Source organism: Gopherus evgoodei, chromosome 3 (assembly GCF_007399415.2).
Source record: "Gopherus evgoodei ecotype Sinaloan lineage chromosome 3, rGopEvg1_v1.p, whole genome shotgun sequence".
NCBI lineage: Eukaryota > Metazoa > Chordata > Testudines > Testudinidae > Gopherus > Gopherus evgoodei.
Window position 1 is genome coordinate 9,960,385 of NC_044324.1, and position 20,440 is coordinate 9,980,824.

The 20,440-nt window shown below is 51.6% G+C and overlaps 1 protein-coding gene across 2 annotated transcripts in view; it reads left to right on the top strand.

Annotated features, from left to right (window-relative positions):
* LOC115647993 (cGMP-dependent protein kinase 1-like) overlaps window positions 1-20,440 on the top strand; it is a 69,632-nt gene that overhangs the window by 18,329 nt on the left and 30,863 nt on the right. For both annotated transcript variants that reach the window (XM_030555034.1, XM_030555035.1), the window contains 3 exons: window positions 623-736; window positions 1,711-1,816; window positions 19,505-19,568. In XM_030555034.1, the coding sequence (XP_030410894.1) occupies window positions 623-736; window positions 1,711-1,816; window positions 19,505-19,568 (284 nt within the window). The remainder of the gene's footprint in view (window positions 1-622; window positions 737-1,710; window positions 1,817-19,504; window positions 19,569-20,440) is intronic.

Consider the following 20,440-nt stretch of genomic DNA (forward strand, 5'->3'; position numbering starts at 1 on the left):
CAGCCCTGCCCCACGTGTGCCGGCCCCGCCCCGTGCATGTGTGAGCCAGCCCTGCCCAGCCCCGCCCCACGTGTGCCGGCCCCGCCCCATGCATGTGTGAGCCAGCCCTGCCCAGCCCCGCCCCATGTATGGCGGCCCCGCCCCATGCATGTGTGAGCATCTACCAGCCCCGCCCCGCCCCACGTGTGCCGGCGCCACCCCGTACGTGTATGAGCCAGCCCTGCCCAGTCCCGCTCCTCGTGCGCCAGCCCCACTTCATTCATGTGTGACCATGTGAGCCAGCCATACCCAGCCCCACCCCACGTGCGCTGGCCCCACCCCATACATGTGTGAGCGTGTGAGCCAGTCCACCAGTCCAGCCCCCCCGTGTATGCATGTGAAGGAGTGTGAGTGCCCGGCCCCCCAGTGCGGGAACATGTGCACTCCGTTCCCAAGCCCACTGCCCTGCACTCCTGTCTGCACCGCCCCCCCCGTCCTGCCGTGGGTGAGTTATGCCAGTTGAAGTGGTGGGGTTGGGGCCAGGCCAGGCCATGGTCTGCGGTGGGCACAGGGGGTGGGGCGGGGGTGGGGCCAGGGTCAGGGGCGGGTCCGTCGGTCCCGTTTCAGGGCCTTTCCTTTGCAGAGGGGGAGCTGAGTGTGACCCAGCGCGGCTGCCCCCTCCGCACGCTGCTCCCGGGGGATGTGTTCGGGGAGCTGGCGATCCTGTACCACTGCAAACGCACGGCCACCGTCACAGGTGAGGGCTGGCCGTGGGCCCCGGCTCCCCGCCCCCACCCCAGCTCTGCCCCCTGTCCCCGCCCCTGACCCCATTCCGGCTCTGCCCCCTGCCCCCACCCCAGACCCTGGCCTCACCCACACCGCAGCTCCACCCTCTGACCTGCCCCCACCCCAGCTCTGCCCCCTGCCCCCACCCCAGACCCTGGCCCTGCCCCCACCCCAACTCCCACCCTGCCTCGCTCCCTCCCCCTCTCCGGCTCTCCCCCTGTCCCCGCCCCCTCCCCTGCCCCCTGCCCCCACCCCAGCTCCCACCCCCTGCCCTGGCCCCACCCTCACCCCAATGCAGCTCCGCCCCCACACCAGACTCTGACCTGGTCCCACCCCCACCCAGCTCCACCCCCTGCCCCAGACCCTGACCTGGCCCCACTTCCACCTCAGTTCCGCCTCCTGCCCCCCACCCCAGACCCTGACCAGGCCCCAGCTCCGCCCCCTGCCCCCACCCCAGCCCCTGACCTGGCTTCAGACACCACCCCAGTCCCACCCCCACCCCAGGTCCACCTCCTGCCCCCACCCAGACCCTGCCCTAACCCGCACCCCAGCTCCCACTCCCTCCCCCCACCCCAGCTCCAGACCCTGCCCCTGTCCCACCACACCCCCTTCCCCAACTCCAGATCCTGCTCTGCCCCCACCCAGCCCCTGCCCCCACCCCAGCTCCAGACCCTGACCCCACCCTGGCCCCAGACCCTGCCTTCCCACCACACCCCCTTCCCCAACTCCAGATCCTGCTCTGCCCCCACTCCAGCAAACAAGCAGAGCCCCTGCTCCCCCCACTGCCCCCCACCTCTCACCAGCACAGCTCTGGCGCTGCCCCGCTGGATGCGGCTGCCCCCCTAGTGCTGGCAGGACCGGGCAATGCTGGGTCCCGTGTGAGCCTGGCTGATGGAGCAGAGCTGGGACCCTTCCCCTTGCCCCCAGACTAACCCTTCCCCCCAGCACTCACCCAGGTCCGGCTCTGGGCCATCGACCGGCAGACCTACCGCACCATCGTCACCAGCCAGGCCAAGCGCCGGCGGGCCGAGATCCTGGACTCCCTCCGAGAGTGAGTGGGGGCAGCCCCTTGGGGGCGGGGGGAGCGCCTGTGGGGGGCAGGGCCCCTCAAGCAGGGGAGGGGGTGGGGGGAGCGCCTGTGGGGGCGGGATCCCTCGAGGAGGTGAGGGGGGCGGGCAGGAGAGCTCCTGTGGGGTGGGCCCTTGGGCCACTCAGAGCCTCCACGGCTGCCCTGAGCCCAGGCTGTCCCATCCCCATCCCCATCCCCATCCCAACCCCCTGAGTCCTGGAGCCAGGCCCTGAGTCCTGGACCCGCCCTTCCGCCTCAGACCCCACCCTGTTCCCAGTGCTGCGGCTGCTCCCACCCCAGGGTCAGCATCCTCCCCACCTTCCATATCTCCCCACCTCTCCCCCGGGGTCAAGGCCCCACTCTGTCGCTCTCCGTGGGGTCAGCGCCCCATTCCTTAGCCCCCATGGGCTCCTTTAGCCCCATAAGCTTCAAAACCAGAAGGGCCCATCCTGATCCTCCAGTTTGACCTGCCCACTGCAGCCCCCAGAACCCCCCCCCATCCCTGCAATAGGCCCCGAGCCTCTGTTGTCCTCAAATCAAGGCTTCACGTGACAGACTCCACCATTCACACAAGTTCAAACCAGCAAGTGACCCAGGCCCCAGGCTTCAGAGGGAGGCGAACCCCATCCCCCCAGGGTCTCTGCCAACCTGACCTGGGGAAAATTCCTTCCCCGCCCTAAATCCGGGGATCAGTTAGACCCCAGGCATGTGGAGGAGATCCACCAGCCAGACAGCTGGGAAATAATTCTCTGCAGTGTCCCATCACCGGCCGCTGGGGAGACTTGCTGCTAGCGGTCACAGATCGGCTCCATGCCATCGTAGGCAGCCCCATCACACCATCCCCTCCATAAACTGATCACATTCAGGCTGGAAGCCAGTTCGGGGTTTTGTCCCCACTGCTCCCCTTGGGCAGCTGCTCCAGAGCTTTACTCCTCTGGTGGTGGGAAACCTTCATCTAATTTCAAATCTAAACCTGCCAATGGCCAGTTTCTAGCCACGTGTTCCTGTGTCCACATGGACACTTAGCTTCAATAACTCCTCTCCCAGCCTGGTGTTTATCCCTGGGGTGGATTTAGAGGGAGCAATTCGATCTCCCCTCGGCCTGCGTCTGCTCAGGCTAAACAAGCCGAGCTCGTTGAGTCTCCTCGCGTAAGGCAGGTTCTCCGTTCCTGCGATCAGCCTCGTCGCCCTTCTCTGCACCTCTTCCAGTCTGAATTCATCTTTCCTACCCACGGCAGAGCAGCTCTGCTCACATTGTCCAGCCGAGGGCTCCCCAGTGCCTCTTCCTGATGTAGGGGCGATTCTCCAGCCTTCCCCCTTCAGGTCTTTCTGGCTGCAAGTCCTCTTGTCATGTTCTCACTTGCAATCTCCAGCGTCTGTCCTCCTGGGTCTGACCATTGACTCATCCGCTCTTCCTGTGGGCCTTGCCACTCTGCACTTCTTCCCAGCCCGTGCATGTGGTGCCCTGCTGAGCAGCCATGGGGGCCGCCTGCCGAGGAAGGGACAGTGTACCCTCGGATACGTGCTGGCGAGCCCAGTGCCAGGGGCTTTAAACTACGTTCAACAGGGCAGGAGAGAAAAGCCCCTCGGTGAGCCCAGAGACCTGTGCTGAGGGGTCAGAATCTGGGGGTGTGACGTTGCAGTTCTCGCGGGACCCAACTGAGAGTGCCAATTCAGGACCAGTTGCTCAAACAGGGCAGTCACAGCCCAAGGCTGGGTTTTTCCACCTCTAAGGCAAACCAAACCAGCCAGACAAAAAGGACTTTGGTTTCACCCCACTGGCTAACCACAAGTCACACAAGCAATTTCCTTAGACACTCCAAAACCAACACACCAGTAAAAGAAAAAGATTCTCTCGATCCCAAAGGACCAAGCCCCAGACCCAGGTCAATATACACATTAGATCTTACCCACAAATCACACTGTTGCCAATCCTTTCGAATCTAAAATCTAAAGGTTTATTCATAAAGGGAAAAAGGTAGAGATGAGAGCTAGAATTGGTTAAATGGAATCAATTACATACAGTAATGGCAGAGTTCTTAGTTCAGGCTTGTAGCAGTGGTGGAGTAAACTGCAGGTGCAGATCAAGTCTCTGGAGAACACCCCCACTGGGATGGGTCCTCAGTCCCTTGTGTAGAGCTTCAGCTTGTAGCAAAATCCCTCCAGAGGTAAGAAGCAGGATTGAACACAAAATGGAGATGAGGCATCTGCCTTATATAGGCTTTTCCAGGTGTAAGAACACTTCTTTGTTCCTGCTGTGGAAAGTTACAGCAAGATGGAGTTTGCAGTCACATGGGCCAGTTTCTGCACACCCTGCTGAGTCACAGGGCATAACTGCCTTCTCTCGATGGGACAATTGTGTAGGTGATGGTCCTTAATGGGCCATCAAGCAGGCTAAACAGAGCTGACACCAACTTGTCTGGGATCTTTCCCAGTAACACAACACAAGTTTGAAATATAGACAGTATACTGCCAATATTCATAACTTCAACTACCAAAATGATACAGACATACAGACAGCATAATCATAACCAGTAACTCATAACTTGGTCTTAGACACCTTATATGACCCCCTTTACCTAGGATTTGGTGCCGCTACAGGACCTTGGTTGCAACCTATGTTCTATATGGTCCCAGTTTATATCATAACGTCACAGGGGGACATGTGGGCCGTCATGGCAGGGACCAAGGAGAGACAAGACTAGAGAGGGGAAAGCTCAGGCACATCTTAGCTGTCTGTGTGCTGACGCGCCAAGCGTAGGAAACAATCAGGAAGAACTAGAATAATCCCAATTCTGATTCGCCTGTCCGCACGGAGCCTGGGTGGGCTCGTTCCCATGGCTGCTGCACTGGTCCAGACGGGCACAGCCTGCTCAGGAAGGACAGGCAGGGCGAAAGGGAGCAAGTGTTCGCTGTGGCCTTTTATATCAAAGCTGTCTACACTTGCGCTGAGTCTGAGGCAGAAATGGGAGGCAGACCTGCTGAAAAACTCTGGATAAAGATTAAAGGGGTAAAAACCAAGGGTGTTGTCACGGTAGGAGTCACAGACCCACAGGGTCGGGACTATGCCCCCAGCCTGGCAACTGTCCCTGAGAGGGGCCTTCAGTGACTCTGACCCCCCCCGGGGGTCCCACTCTTCCCCCAGGGTGACCCATGCGGCCTCCCTGTCTCCTGAGACTGGGCTCCACCCCGGGAGCTCCGGGCAGCGAGTCTGGGACAGACCCTGGGGGAGACGTGTCCTCTCCTCAGGGATCAGTGCCCCCTGCCCAGTGTCTGCAGGGACACTCACCCAGCGTTGTGAAACCAGGCGGGTTTATTGGTCACCTGGCACACAGCCCAGACAGCCCCTCGGGCGGCCCAGAGAACTGACTAATTGTTACAGCCCAGCCCAGCTGTTTGCATTTTCACTGACACCTCTAGTCTGAGCCTTCTGGTTCACGTAGTCCAGACCCTGGTCTGGTGCAGGAACCAGGGTGGAGTTTTGTCCTACGGTGACCCAGGCATTCCCCACAAGGACGTCCGAGCTGGTGACTTGGAGAACCCCGACTACCAGCCCCCGCCCCTGCCTGTGTCTGCCCAGGGCTCTGAGCCAGAGGCAGGCGAATGACTCTGCTCCTGGGCCCGTAGCCCTAGTCACAGCCCTTCAGCATTCGATGGGGTGGCACCACACAGGTTGTGATACGGGGCCCCTGTCCCAGAACCTCCCTGCCGCAGGAGTGTCTCCCCCTTGGCCACCTCCCTCCGCTGCCCTGGAGGTCTGATGAGTCCAAGCCCAGGAGAGTCCAACGAGGCACGTACCTGGGGCCTGGACTGGGAGCCCGTCTGCCACCCCCTGGTGCCTCTGAGGAGCTGGCTGGGTGGCTGCTTCCCCCACAGGTCAGTCACATTGTCCCTCTCGGAGCCGGAGCTCCAGGCTGGGCCTCTGTGCCCTGGGCCTTCCCCAGCTCACCCCTCATGGGCTCTGTCTGGCCTCTGTTCCGCTAGCCCTGGACTTATGCCCACGTACGCCCTGTTTTCCTACAGACATCACAGCTCAGGGTTCTGAGCCCCTTGGAGGAGTCAGCCCACATCCAGCTCCCCCCCAGTCCCACTTCCGGGGCGTCTCCACGTCCCTCTCCCAGCACCCAGGCTTAGGCCCGTCCCCTTCGGGTCTCTCCATCCCCAGACCGACTGTCCCCAAAGTGATCTGCCCACCGGCCTGCATGGCACTGCCCCTTTGGCTTCCTGCCCACTACTACAAGGGGAGAGGCAATCCTTGATTTACTCCTAAATGGAGCACAAGATCAGGTCCAAGGGGTGAATAGAGCTGGACCACTTGGTAATAGTGACCATAATGTAATTAAATTTAACATCCCTGTGGCAGGGAAAACACCACAGCACCCCAACACCGTAGTATTTAATTTCAGAAAGGGGAACTAAACAAAAATGAGGAGGTTAGTTAACCAGAAATTAAAAGCTACAGCACCAAAAGTGAAATCCCTCCAAGCCGCATGGAAACGTTTTAGAGGCTCAACTTAAATATATTAAAAAACATAGTGAGAGAACCAAAAAAGTGCCACCGTGGCTAAACAACAAAGTAAAAGAAGGAGTGAGAGGCAAAAATGCCTCCTTTAAAACGGGAAAGTTAAATCCTAGTGAGTAAAGTAGAAAGGAGCATGAACTCTGGCAAATGAAGTGTAAAAATATAATCAGGGAGGCCAAAAACAATTTGAAGAACAGTTAGCCAAATACTCAAAAAATAATAGCAAACAAATCTTTAAGTACATCAGAAGCAGGAAGCTGCTAAACAATCAGAGGGGCCATTGGACGATCAAGAGGCTACAGGAGCACTCAAGGACAACAAGGCCATTGCGGAGAAACTAAATGAATTGGTCTTCAAGGCTGAGGATGTGAGGGAGATTCCCAAACCTGAGCCATTCTTTTTAGGTGAGAAATCTGAGGAACTATCCCAGACTGAGGTGTCATTAGAGGAGGTTTTGGAACAAATTAATAAACTGAACAGTAATCAGTCACCAGGACCAGATGGTATCACCCAAGAGCTCTGAAGAAACTCAGATGTGAAATTGCAGGACTACTAACTGTAGTCTGTGACCAATCATTTAAATCAGCTTCTGTACCAGATGACTGGAGGATAGCTAATGTGACGCCGATTTTTAAAAAGGGCTCCAGAGGTGATTCTGACAATTACAGGCCAGTAAGCCTGACTTCAGTACCAGGCAAACTGGTTGAAACTATAGTAAAGAACAAAATTATCAGACACAGAGATGAACATAATTTGTTGGGGAAGAGTCAACATGGTTTTTGTAAAGGGAAATCATGCCTCACCAATCTACTAGAATTCTTGGAGGGGGTCAACAAGCATGTGGACAAGGGGGATCCAGTGGATATAGTGTACTTAGATTTCCAGAAAGCCTTTGACGAGGTCCCTCACCAAAGGCTCTTAAGCAAAGTAAGCTGTCATGGGATAAGAGGGGAGATCGTCTCATGGATTGGTAACTGGTTAAAAGACAGGAAACAAAGGGTAGGAATAAATGGTCAGTTTTCAGAATGGAGAGCAGTAAATAGTGGTGTCCCCCAGGGCCCAGCGCTGTTCAACATATTCATAAATGATCTGGAAAACGGGGTAAACAGTGAGGTGGCAAAGTTTACAGATGATACAAAACACCTCAAGATAGTTAAGTCCAAAGCAGACTGCGAAGAGCTACAAAAGGATCTCACAAAACTGGGTGACTGGGCAACAAAATGGCAGATGAAATTTAAGGCTGGTAAATGCAAAGTGATGCACATTGGAAAACATAATCCCAACCAGACAGATAAAATGTTGGGCTCTAAATTAGCTGTTACCACTCAAGAAAGACACCTTGGATTCATTGTGGATAGTTCTCTGGAAACATCCACTCAATGTGCCACGGCAGCCAAAAAAGCAAAGAGAATGTTGGGCATCATTAAGAAAGGGATAGATAACGAGACAGAAAATATCATATTGCCTCTATATAAATCTCTGTCTGTCTGTTTGGTTGGTTGGTTGTTTGGAGGACCGTGTGCTGTGGCTGGCAGTTGGAAGCTGTGAGCTTCAAAGGAAAGTTTGAAAGCTAGAAGCCTCTGTTAATTGGCTGAGCCTTAGTCAGTGGGCGGGGCTATCAAGCAGCCCAGGCTTTATAAAGCAGTGCGCAAGCGACCGGGGCTGCTAACAGGGAGTTTCGCAGGGGAGTTTGGAAGGGGAGTTGGGAAGGGGGCAAGGTTCACTTGCCATCCTTTAAAACCTGTAAACTAAACTACATTCAAAACTTCTTGATTTAAACAAAACCCTTCATTAACTAAGCAGCTGCAGGAGACAATGCAGGCAGAAGCCCAGCAGCAGAGTGGGGACTATCCAGTTTATTGCGCTGACAGTAGCATGTATGATTCCCTGCCCTGTGGGCGGATGGCGTGTGCGTGCAGTCGGTGCAAGGAGCTGCTGGCCCTCAGAGACCACGTATGGACTTTGGAGGCCTGGGTGACAGAACTGGAGGAGCTAAGAGATGCAGAGAGGTATGTCGGTGAGGCTTTCCGGGACACTGTAGAATTGTCCCACCACCGGTCAGACAGCCCCTGTCCTGTTGAGGAGGATGAAAGGCCCAGGGAAGCAGAGCAGTCAACGGGAGCAGAGGGAAACCTTCCCATAGTTGGGACCCTCCTTCCAGATGGTGCTGGGGTTGCCTCTCGCACTGAGGTTACCTCTCCGGGCAGGGAACTCCAGTTGCTAGGAAAAGGCAGGTGTTAGTAATGGGAGATTCGATCATTAGAAACATAGATAGCTGGGTTTGTGATGACCGGGAGAACCGTATGGTGACTTGCCTGCCTGGTGCGAAGGTTGCGGATCTCTCGAGGCATCTAGACCGACTTACGTGTAATGCTGGGGAGGAGCCGGTGGTCGTCGTACATGTAGGGACCAATGACATAGGGAAGGGTAGGAGAGATGTCCTGGAAGCCAAATTTAAGCTGTTAGGGAAGAGACTGAAATCCAGGACCTCTATGGTGGCATTCTCAGAAATGCTCCCAGCTCCATGCGCAGGGCCAGGTAGGCACGCAGAGCTTCAGAGTCTAAATGTGTAGATGAGACGATGGTGTAGAGAGGAGGGGTTTACGTTCATTAGGAATTGGGCAATTTGGGGATAGGGGGAGCCTATACAGGAAAGATGGGCTCCACCTAAACCAAGTGGAACCAGACTGCTGGCACTAAACATTAAAAAGGTTGCAGAGCAGTTTTTAAACTAGGAGATGGGGGAAAGCCGACTGCTGCAGAGGAGCATGTGGATCAGGCAGAGACTTCTCTTAGGAGAGAGTCTAATGATAGAGATTCTGCAGGTTTTAGTCAGGAGCAGAGGATGGAAGAGGATAATGTAAGGGCCAGATAAGATGATAAACAGTCACATAAAGAATCTGACACATCAGAAAAGGGCAAGCAAATAAACAGGGACAAGTTTTTAAAGTGCTTGTACACAAATGCTAGAAGTCTAAATAATAAGCTGGGTGAACTAGAGTGCCTTGTGATAAAGGAGGATATTGATATAACAGGCATCACAGAAACCTGGTGGACTGAGGACAATCAATGGGACACAGTCATTCCAGGGTACAAAATATATCAGAAGGACAGAAGAGGTCGTGCGGGGGAGAAGTGGCACTATATGTGAAAGAAAATGTAGAATCAAATGAAGTAAAAATCTTAAATGAATACGCACATTCCATAGAATCTCTATGGATAGTAATTTCATGCTCTAATAAGAATATAACAGTAGGAATCTATTATCATCAACTTGACCAGGACAGTAACAGTGATGATGAAATGCTAAGGGAAATTAGAGAGGCTATCAAAATTAAGAACCCAATAATAGTGGGGGATTTCAATTATCCCCATATTGACTGGGAACATGTCTCATAGACTCATAGACTCTAGGACTGGAAGGGACCTCGAGAGGTCATCGAGTCCAGTCCCCTGCCCTCATGGCAGGACCAAATACTGTCTAGACCATCCCTAATAGATAGATATTTATCTAACCTACTCTTAAATATCTCCAGCGATGGAGATTCCACAACTTCCCTAGGCAATCTATTCCAGTGTTTAACTACCCTGACAGTTAGGAACTTTTTCCTAATGTCCAACCTAAATCTCCCTTGCTGCAGTTTAAGTCCATTGCTTCTTGTTCTATCATTGGAGGCTAAGGTGAACAAGTTTTCTCCCTCCTCCTGATGACACCCTTTTAGATACCTGAAAAGTGCTATCATGTCCCCTCTCAGTCTTCTCTTTTCCAAACTAAACAAACCCAATTCCTTCAGCCTTCCTTCATAGGTCATGTTCTCAAGACCTTTAATCATTCTTGTTGCTCTTCTCTGGACTCTCTCCAATTTCTCCACATCTTTCTTGAAATGCGGTGCCCAGAACTGGACACAATACTCCAGTTGAGGCCTAACCAGCGCAGAGTAAAGCGGAAGAATGACTTCTTGTGTCTTGTTTACAACACACCTGTTAATGCATCCCAGGATCACGTTTGCTTTTTTTGCAACAGTATCACACTGTTGACTCATATTAAGCTTGTGGTCTACTATGACCCCTAGATCTCTTTCTGCCATACTGCTTCCTAGACAATCTCTTCCCATTCTGTATGTGTGAAAGTGATTGTTCCTTCCTAAGTGGAGCACTTTGCATTTATCTTTATTGAACTTCATCCTGTTTACCTCAGACCATTTCTCCAATTTGTCCAGATCATTTTGAATTTGGACCCTGTCCTCCAAAGCAGTTGCAATCCCTCCCAGTTTGGTATCGTCCGCAAACTTAATAAGCGTACTTTCTATGCCAACATCTAAATCGTTGATGAAGATATTGAACAAAGCCGGTCCCAAAACAGACCCCTGCAGAACCCCACTTGTTATACCTTTCCAGCAGGATTGGGAGCCATTAATAACTACTCTGAGTACGGTTATCCAGCCAGTTATGCACCCACCTTATAGTAGCCCCATCTAAATTGTACTTTCCTGGTTTATCTATAAGATTATCATGCGAGACCGTATCAAATGCCTTACTAAAGTCTAGGTATATCACATCCACCGCTTCTCCCTTATCCACAAGGCTCGTTATCCTATCAAAGAACGCTATCAGATTAGTTTGACACGATTTGTTCTTTACAAATCCATGCTGGCTATTCCCTATCACCTTACCACCTTCCAAGTGTTTGCAGATGATTTCTTTGATTACCTGCTCCATTATCTTCCCTGGCACAGAAGTTAAACTAACTGGTCTGTAGTTTCCTGGGTTGTTTTTATTTCCCTTTTTATAGATGGGCACTATATTTGCCCCCTTCCAGTCTTCTGGAATCTCCCCCGTCTCCCATGATTTCCCAAAGATAATAGCTAGAGGCTCAGATACCTCCTCTATTAACTCCTTGAGTATTCTAGGATGCATTTCATCAGGCCCTGGTGACTTGCAGGCATCTAACTTTTCTAAGTGATTTTTTACTTGCTCTTTTCTTATTTTCTCTTCTAAACCTACCCTCTTCCCGTAAGCATTCACTATACTAGACATTCCTTCAGACTTCTCAGTGAAGACCGAAACAAAGAAGTCATTAAGCATCTCTGCCATTTCCAAGTCTCCCGTTACTGTTTCCCCCTCCTCACTGAGCAGTGGGCCTACCCTGTCCTTGGTCTTCCTCTTGCTTCTAATGTATTGATAAAAAGTCTTCTTGTTTCCCTTTATTCCCATAGCTAGTTTGAGCTCATTTTGTGCCTTTGCCTTTCGAATCTTGCCTCTGCATTCCTGTGTTATTTGCCTATATTCGTCCTTTGTGATCTGACCTAGTTTCCATTTTTTATATGACGCCTTTTTATTTTGTAGGTCACGCAAGGTCTCATGGTTAAGCCAAGGTGGCCTTTTGCCACATTTTCTATGTTTCCTAACCATCGGAATAGCTTGCTTTTGGGCCCTTAATAGCGTCCCTTTGAAAAACTGCCAACTCTCCTCAGTTGTTTTTCCCCTCAGTCTTAATTCCCATAGGACCTTGCCTATCAGCTCTCTGAGCTTACCAAAATCCGCCTTCCTGAAATCCATTGTCTCTATTCTGCTGTACTCCCTTCTACCCTTCCTTAGAATTGCAAACTCTATGATTTCATGATCACTTTCACCCAAGCTTCCTTCTACTTTCAAATTCTCAACAAGTTCCTCCCTATTTGTTAAAATCAAGTCTAGAACAGCTTCCCCCCTAGTAGCTTTTTCAACTTTCTGAAATAAAAAGTTGTCTGCAATGCAGTCCAGGAACTTATTGGATAGTCTGTGCCCCACGGTGTTATTTTCCCAACATATATCTGGATAGTTGAGTCCCCCATCACCACCAAATCTTGGGCTTTGGATGATTTTGTTAGTTGTTTGAAAAAAGCCTCATCCACCTCTTCCACCTGATTAGGTGGCCTGTAGTAGACTCCCAGCACGACATCACCCGTGTTTTTTACCCCTCTTAGCCTAACCCAGAGACTCTCAACACTTCCATCTCCTATGTCCATCTCCACCTCAGTCCAAGTGTGTACATTTTTAATATATAAGGCAACACCTCCTCCCTTTTTCCCTTGTCTATCCTTCCTGAGCAAACTATACCCATCCACACCAACATTCCAGTCGTGTGTATTATCCCACCAAGTTTCAGTAATGCCAACAATGTCATAGTTGCATTTCTTTATTAGCACTTCCAGTTCTTCCTGCTTATTACCCATACTTCTCGCATTTGTATATAGGCATCTAAGATACTGGTTTGATCCTGCCTCCCAGCTTTGCCCTGATCCTCCTTTCTCTCTGCCATTATAGCCCGTGCTCCCTCCTGTTTCCGACCCATCTCCCAGGTCTTGTTCCCCACTTACCTGTGGGGTTTGCTCACCTGTCCCCGTCGAACCAAGTTTAAAGCCCTCCTTTTAAAGTCTCCTCAGGATGAAATGCAAAGCCAAAATTTCTCAATACTTTAAATGACTGCTTCTTGGAGCAGCTGGTACAAGAACCCACAAGGAGAGAGGCAACTCTAGATTTAGTCCTGAGTGGAGAACAGGAGCTGGTCCAAGAGGTAACTATAACAGGGCCGCTTGGAAATAGTGACCATAATATAATAACATTCAACATCCCTGTGGTGGGAAGGACATCTCAACAGCCCAACACTGTGGCATTTAATTTCAAAAAGGGGAACTATGCAAAAACGAGGGGGTTAGTTCCACAAAAGTTAAAAGGTACAGTGACTAGAGTGAAATCCCTGCAAGCTGCATGGGCCCTTTTTAAAGACACCATAATAGAGGCCCAACTTCAATGTATATCCCAAATTAAGAAACACAGTAAAAGAACTAAAAAAGAGCCACCATGGCTTAACAATCATGTAAAAGAAGCAGTGAGAGATAAAAAGGCATCTTTTAAAAAGTGGACATCAAATCCTAGTGAGGTAAATAGAAAGGAGCATAAACACTGCCAACTTAAGTGTAAAAATGTAATAAGAAAAGCCAAAGAGGAGTTTGAAGAACGGCTAGCCAAAAATTCCAAAGGTAATAACAAAATGTTTTTTAAGTATATCAGAAGCAGGAAGCCTGCTAAACAACTAGTGGGGCCCCTGGATGATCGAGATACAAAACGAGCACTTAAAGACGATAAAGTCATTGTGGAGAAACTAAATGGATTTTTTGCTTCAGTCTTCATGGCTGAGGATGTTAAGGAGATTCCCAAACCTGAGCCGGCTTTTGTAGGTGACAAATCTGAGGAACTGTCACAGACTGAAGTGTCACTAGAGGAGGTTTTGGAATTAACTGATAAACTCAACATTAACAAGTCACCGGGACCGGATGGCATTCACCCAAGAGTTCTGAAAGAACTCAAATGTGAAGTTGCAGAACTATTAACTATGGTTTGTAACCTGTCCTTTAAATCGGCCTCTAAAGGGAAATCATGTGTTACTAATCTATTAGAGTTCTTTGAAGGGGTCAACAAACGTGGACAAGGGGGATCCAGTGGACATAGTGTACTTAGATTTCCAGAAAGCCTTTGACAAGGTCACTCATCAAAGGCTCTTTCGTAAATTAAATTGTCATGGGATAAAAGGGAAGGTCCTTTCATGGATTGAGAACTGATTAAAAGACAGGGAACAAAGGGTAGGAATTAATGTTAAATTCTCAGAATGGAGAGGGGTAACTAGTGGTGTTCCCCAAGCGTCAGTCCTAGGACCAATCCTATTCAATTAATTCATAAATGATCTGGAGAAAGGGGTAAACAGTGAGGTGGCAAAGTTTGCAGATGATGCTAAACTGCTCAAGATAGTTAAGACCAAAGCAGATTGTGAAGAACTTCAAAAAGATCTCACAAAACTAAGTGATTGGCAACAAAATGGCAAATGAAATATAATGTGGATAAATGTAAAGTAATGCACATTGGAAAAAATAACCCCAACTATACATACAATACGATAGGGGCTAATTTAGCTACAACAAAACAGGAAAAAGATCTTGGAGTCATCATGGATAGTTCTCTGAAGATGTCCACTCAGTGTGCAGAGGCGGTCAAAAAAGCAAACAGGATGTTAGGAATCATTAAAAAGAGGACAGAGAATAAGACTGAGAATATATTATTGCCCTTATATAAATTGATGGTATGCCCTCATCTCGAATACTGTGTACAGATGTGGTCTCCTCATCTCAAAAAAGATCTACTGGCACTAGAAAAGGTTCAGAGAAGGGCAACTAAAATGATTAGGGGTTTGGAGAGGGTCCCATATGAGGGGATATTAAAGAGGCTAGGACTTTTCAGCTTGGAAAAGAGGAGACTAAGGGGGGATATGATAGAGGTATATAAAATCATGAGTGATGTTGAGAAAGTGGATAAGGAAAAGTTATTTACTTATTCCCATAATACAACTACTAGGGGTCATCAAATGAAATTAATAGGCAGCAGGTTTAAAACAAATAAAAGGAAGTTCTTCTTCACGCAGCGCACAGTCAACTTGTGGAACTCCTTGCCTGAGGAGGTTGTGAAGGATAGGACTATAACAGCATTAAAAGAGAACTGGATAAATTCATGGAGGTTAAGTCCATTAATGGCTATTAGCCAGGATGGGTAAGGAATGGTGTCCCTAGCCTCTGTTTGTCAGGCATGAGAGAGATCACTTGATCATTGCCTGTTAGGTACATTCCCTCTGGGGCACCTGGCATTGGCCACTGTTGGTAGACAGGATACTGGGCTGGATGGACCTTTGGTCTGACCCAGTATGGCTGTTCTTATGTTCTATGGTATGTCCACAGCTTGAATACTGCATGCAGATGTGGTCCCCACATCTGAAAAAAGATGTATTGGAATTGGAAAAGATTCAGAAAGGGGCAACAAAAATGATTAGGGGTCTGGAATGGCTTCCATATGAGGAGAGATTAATAAGACTGGGACTTTTCAGCTTGGCAAAGAGATGACTAAGGATGGATATGACAGAGGTCTATAATCTCATGACTGGTGTGGAGACAGTAAATAAGGAAGTGTTCTTTACTCCTTCTCATACCACAAGAACTAGGGGTCACCACATGAAATGAATAGGCAGCAGGTTGAAAAGAAACAAAAGGCAATATTTCTTCACATACTGCACAGTCAACCCAGGGAGCTCTTTGCCAGGGGATGTTGTGAAGGCCCAGACTAGAACAGGGTTCAAACAAGAACTAGATAAGTTCCTGGAGGTCAGGTCCATCAATGGCTATTAGCCAGGTTGGGCAGGGATGGTGTCCCAGCCTCTGTTTGCCAGAAGCTGGGAATGGGCGACAGGGGATGGATCACTGGATGATTCCGGGTTCTGTTCATTCCCTCTGGGGCACCTTTTCAGAAAACAGGATACTGGGTTAGACGGACCTTTCGTTTGGCCCAGTGTGGCCATTCTTATGTTCTTATACAAATCTTCCAGTGCAGTGACCCCTCCCCCCACCCCATTTGTGGGGAACTCCTCCCAGTGGGGGGGGGGGCTTCCATGTAGGTCACCCCTGGGATCTTCTGCACACCCCAAAACCTGTACCCATAAGCCTCAGATGCCCATTCAGACTTGAGCAGTGGAGCCTGGTTGAACTGTTCCTAGTCCCCAGTATTGGCTTGGCCCATCTCGCTGGGCTCCCCTATGCCTCCGGGACTGAGCAAGGGGGTGAGACGTGGAGCCGGCCCGCTGGGTCAGCCTGGTTCAATCACAGGCCTCCTCAAAGGCAGTGAGGTGGGAACCGATATCCCGCCCCTCCTCCAACTGGGTCTGACGATGCAGTTCTGGCGGGACCCAACTGAAAGTGCCAATTCAGGATCAATTGCTCAAACAGGGCAGTCACAGCCCTAGGCTGGGGTTTTTCCATCTCTAAGGCAAACCAAACCAGCCAGACAAAGAGGACTTTGGTCTCACCCCACTGGCTAACCACAAGTCACACAAGCAATTTCCTTAGACACTCCAGTCTCCCGGTATCACCACCAGTGCCACCCGTCCTGGGGATGAATGGTTATGAAAACCAGCGCCCCCGTAAAAGAAAAGGTACTCTCGATCCCAACGGACCAAGCCTCAGACCCAGGTCAATATACACATCAGATCTCACCCAGAAATCACGCTGTTGCCAATCCTTTAGAATCTAAAACCTAAAGGTTTATTCATAAAGGGAAAAAGGTAGGATGAGAGCTAGAATTGGTTAAATGGAATCAATTCCATACACTAATGGCAAAGTTCTTAGTTCAGGCTTGTAGCAGTGATGGAGTAAACTTGCAGGTTCAAATCAAGTCTCTGGAGAACATCCCCCACTGGGATGGGTCATTCAGTCCTTTGTGCAGAGCTTCTTTTTGTAGCAAAGTCCCTCCAGAGGTAAGAAGCAGGACTGAAGACAAGATGGAGATGAGGCATCAGCCTTAGATAGGCTCTTCCAGGTGTAAGAACAGTTCTTTGTTCTTACTGTGGAAAATTACAGCAAAATGGAGTTTGCAGTCACATGGGCCAGTTCCTGCACACCCTGCTGGGATACAAGGCGTATCTGCCTCCTCTCAATGGGTCAATTGTGTAGCTGATGGTCCTTAATGGGCCATCAAGCAGGCTAGGCAGAGCTAACACCCACTTGTCTGGGGTATCACCCAGAACTGCAGCACCAATTTGAAATACAGACAGTATAGAGCCAATACTCATAACTTCAACTACAAAATGATACAGACATACAGACAGCATAATCATAACCAGCAACCCATAACCTGGTTTTAGACACCTTATATGACCTTCTTTACATAAGATTTGGTGCCACTACAGGATCTTGGTTGCAAACCATCTTCTGTATGGTCCCAGAGTATATCTATAACGTCACACTGGGCAACAAGTTGGGATCTAGGCTCCCCTAGAACTGGCATCCTGGGGCCTTTCCCTACTTTCCCCTCAGTGGGTCCTGTCGCCCTCGGCTTCTCCAGCCCCCGTTCTCACTCTCGCTGCCTCTCCTGCTTGCTCATGTTTTCACTGAATCTCTCGGGCTGCTAGCCTCTGTTCCTCCAGCCAAAGCTCCGTCGCTCTCAGCTCCAACTCCCAGCACTTCAAAACCATTGATGGGGAACCAGGTTGCGAGGACTCCCTGCTGGACAGGGAGCCAGGTCATGGGAGGAGCCAGGTTGTGAGGATGCCCTGCTGCCACTGGAACACTTTTAGAGTTGGGGTGCTGCAGCTGCACCTCTCCTTACCCCTGTCTGCACCCTTGTGATGGTGCTGCCAGTGGGAGCCAGCTGAGGTCACTTAGGGTGAACTGCAAACAAAATGGGGCAGACAAACCCTAGAAGCTGGTGGATCTTTGAATACTTGGATTTACCAAACAGCACAAAACAGCTTCTATATTACCATACAGGTTATTCAGAAGTCCAAACAACGCAGTTCCCTTAAAGTGCCCAGCCTCAGGCCTCCATCCAGGCACACACGTCAGATATGATGATGATTCCTGCAAATCTAATCTCAGCATATAAAAGAAAAGGTTCTTCCAATCCCAAAGGATCAACCACACACCCAGGTTCAATTATAACTTAGATTTTACCCAAATTACATGCTATAGTCAATTCTTATTAACTAAAATTTATTAAAAAAGAAAAGAGAGAGAGAGTTGGTTAAAAGATCAATATACAGACAGACTTGAATTCAATTCTTGAGGTTCAGACACAGCAGAGATGAGCTTGTAGTTGCCAAAAGTCCTTTTAGAAATAGTCCATAGGTTATAGTCCAATGTCCATATTCTGGGTGACTCCAGTCAGTGACTGGGGATCTCAATCCTTATGGCTTAAGGTTTCCCCCTCTTGAAACCCAAAGCAGATCTGAGATGAAGCAGGATCGTGTCCCAGGGTTTTTATACATTTCCAGCAGCCTTTCGGCCTGAGAAAAAATAGGCTTAACTCCTTCTCCCAAACATCCTGGCAATTAGCACAGGGCAATTTATCCATTAACCAGTTCAGATACAGGTTACCACAGTCTTCAAAGAGACACATAGACAATAATACTATTTCCCTCAAGTGTCTTCCTAAATGTTAATATTCCTTTTTTGATCTTTGAATCAAAGCTATAGTGATAGACAAGACTTGTTTGTTACATCCCAATCCCTGAGCAAACACCTACCCTTGAGATTTCTAACCAGTCCTAAAGGTTGAGCCCTGGGCAGGGGCGGATTTGGGGATTTTGCTGCCCCAAGCACGGCAAGCAGGCTGCCTCCAGCGGTTTGCCTGCGGAGGGTCCGCTGGTCCCATGGCTTCGGCGGTCCTCCCGCAGGCATGCCACCGAAGGCAGCCTGTCTGCTGCCCTCGCGGCGCTGGCAGAGCGCCCCTCTAAGCCCGCGCTTGGTGTGCTGGGGCCTGGAGCCGCCCCTGGCCCTGGGTCAGGTCAGTCTGGGAGGTAATTAACTCTGGCCCTGTCACCTTTCAATGAGATATTATATTACACTTATAACGTCACAGCCCCCCACTGTCCCCTAGAGCTGGAGCTGGGAGCTGGGCCATGGCTCGGGGTGTGGGGGACACAGACGGGGTAAAGGGGCTGAGGCTGGGGCCACAGCTGGGGGCGGATGCGAAACCCCGGCATGGGAACAGGAGGCGGGCCTGGGAGCAGAGCCCTGCGTAATACCTGGGGTGCTGCACCCCTCATTCCCACGCCTGTGGCTGCCTCCATCACTCTCATATCCTTCTGGAACCCCACTTGGGCCTGGGTCCTGTTGGCAGCGGGTGCCGGTTCCCTGGGCTGGGTGCCATTGGCAGCAGGTGTCGGTCCCTGGGCTGGATCCCGTTGGCAGTGGGTGCCGGTCCCTGGGCTGGGTCCTGCTGGCAGCAGGTGCCGGTCCCCGGGCTGTGTCCGACTGGCAGCAAGTGCTGGTCCCTGGGCTGGATCTCGTTGGCAGCGGGTGCCGGTCCCCGGGCTGGGTCCCACTGGCAGCGGGTGCTGGTCCCCAGGCTGGGTCCCACTGGCAGCGGGTGCTGATCCCCGGGCTGGGTCCCGTTGGCAGCAGGTGCCGGTCCCCAGGCTGGGTCCTGTTGGCAGCAGATGCCGGTCCCCAGGCTGGGTCCCACTGGCAGCGGGTGCCGGTCCCTGGGCTGGGTCCTGTTGGCAGCAGGTGCCGGTCCTCAGGCTGGGTGCCAGGCGGGCGAGCATGCTGACATGACCCCGCTCTTCTCCCCAGGGCGCCATCGCTGCAGGGCCTGGCGGACACTCAGCTCTCCAAGCTGCTGGACTCCATGGAGGAGGTAGGAGCTGGGATCTGTGCAGTCCCACGGGCCCCACGGGCTCCCTCGCCTTCAGGGATGGGGCTGCCCCGTGGCACTGAGAGCGCCTCTCCGCCCTGGGAGCAGCGCATGGGAGGCTGCACTGGTTCTCTGCTGGGCCCTGGGGCTGGTGACACACCTGGGCACAGGGGGCACAGGTCTAGGACCCCATGCCCTGGCCCAGGGCTGGGTGAATCTCTGGGTGCATCTCCCAGGGTCGTCAGGGCATCTGACCTGCCTTGTGGTGTCGGTCCCGCGGGGCCTGGGCTGTCCACATGTCCGTCCCGCGGAGCTGGGCCTGTCCATGTGTCCCTCCTGCGGGGCCAGCTCCATTGGTATGGAGCTCGACCTGTCTGCGTGTCCGTCCTGTGGGGCCAGGCCTGTCCGCATGTCCATCCCGCAGACCTGGGCTGTCCACGTGTCCATCCTGCGGGGCCAGCCCCATTGGTATGGAGCTTGACCTGTCCTTGTGTCCGTTCCCTCCGGGGCCAGGCCTATCCGCGTGTCCATCCCACGGGGCCAGGCCTGTCCACGTGTTCATCCCGCGGGGCCAGACCTGTATGCGTGTCCCTTCCGTGGGGCCAGGCCTGTCTGCGTGTCCGTCCTGTGGGGCCAGGCCTGTCCACGTGTCCATCCCGCGGGGCCAGACCTGTACGCATGTCCCTTCCGTGGGACTGGGCCTGTCTGCGTGTCCGTCCTGCGGGGTCAGACCTGTCCACATGTCACTCCCGCGGGGCCAGCCCCATTGGTATGGAGCTTGACCTGTCCTTGTGTCCGTTCCCTCCGGGGCCAGGCCTGTCCGCATGTCCATCCCACGGGGCCAGGCCAGTCCACGTGTCCATCCCGCGGACCTG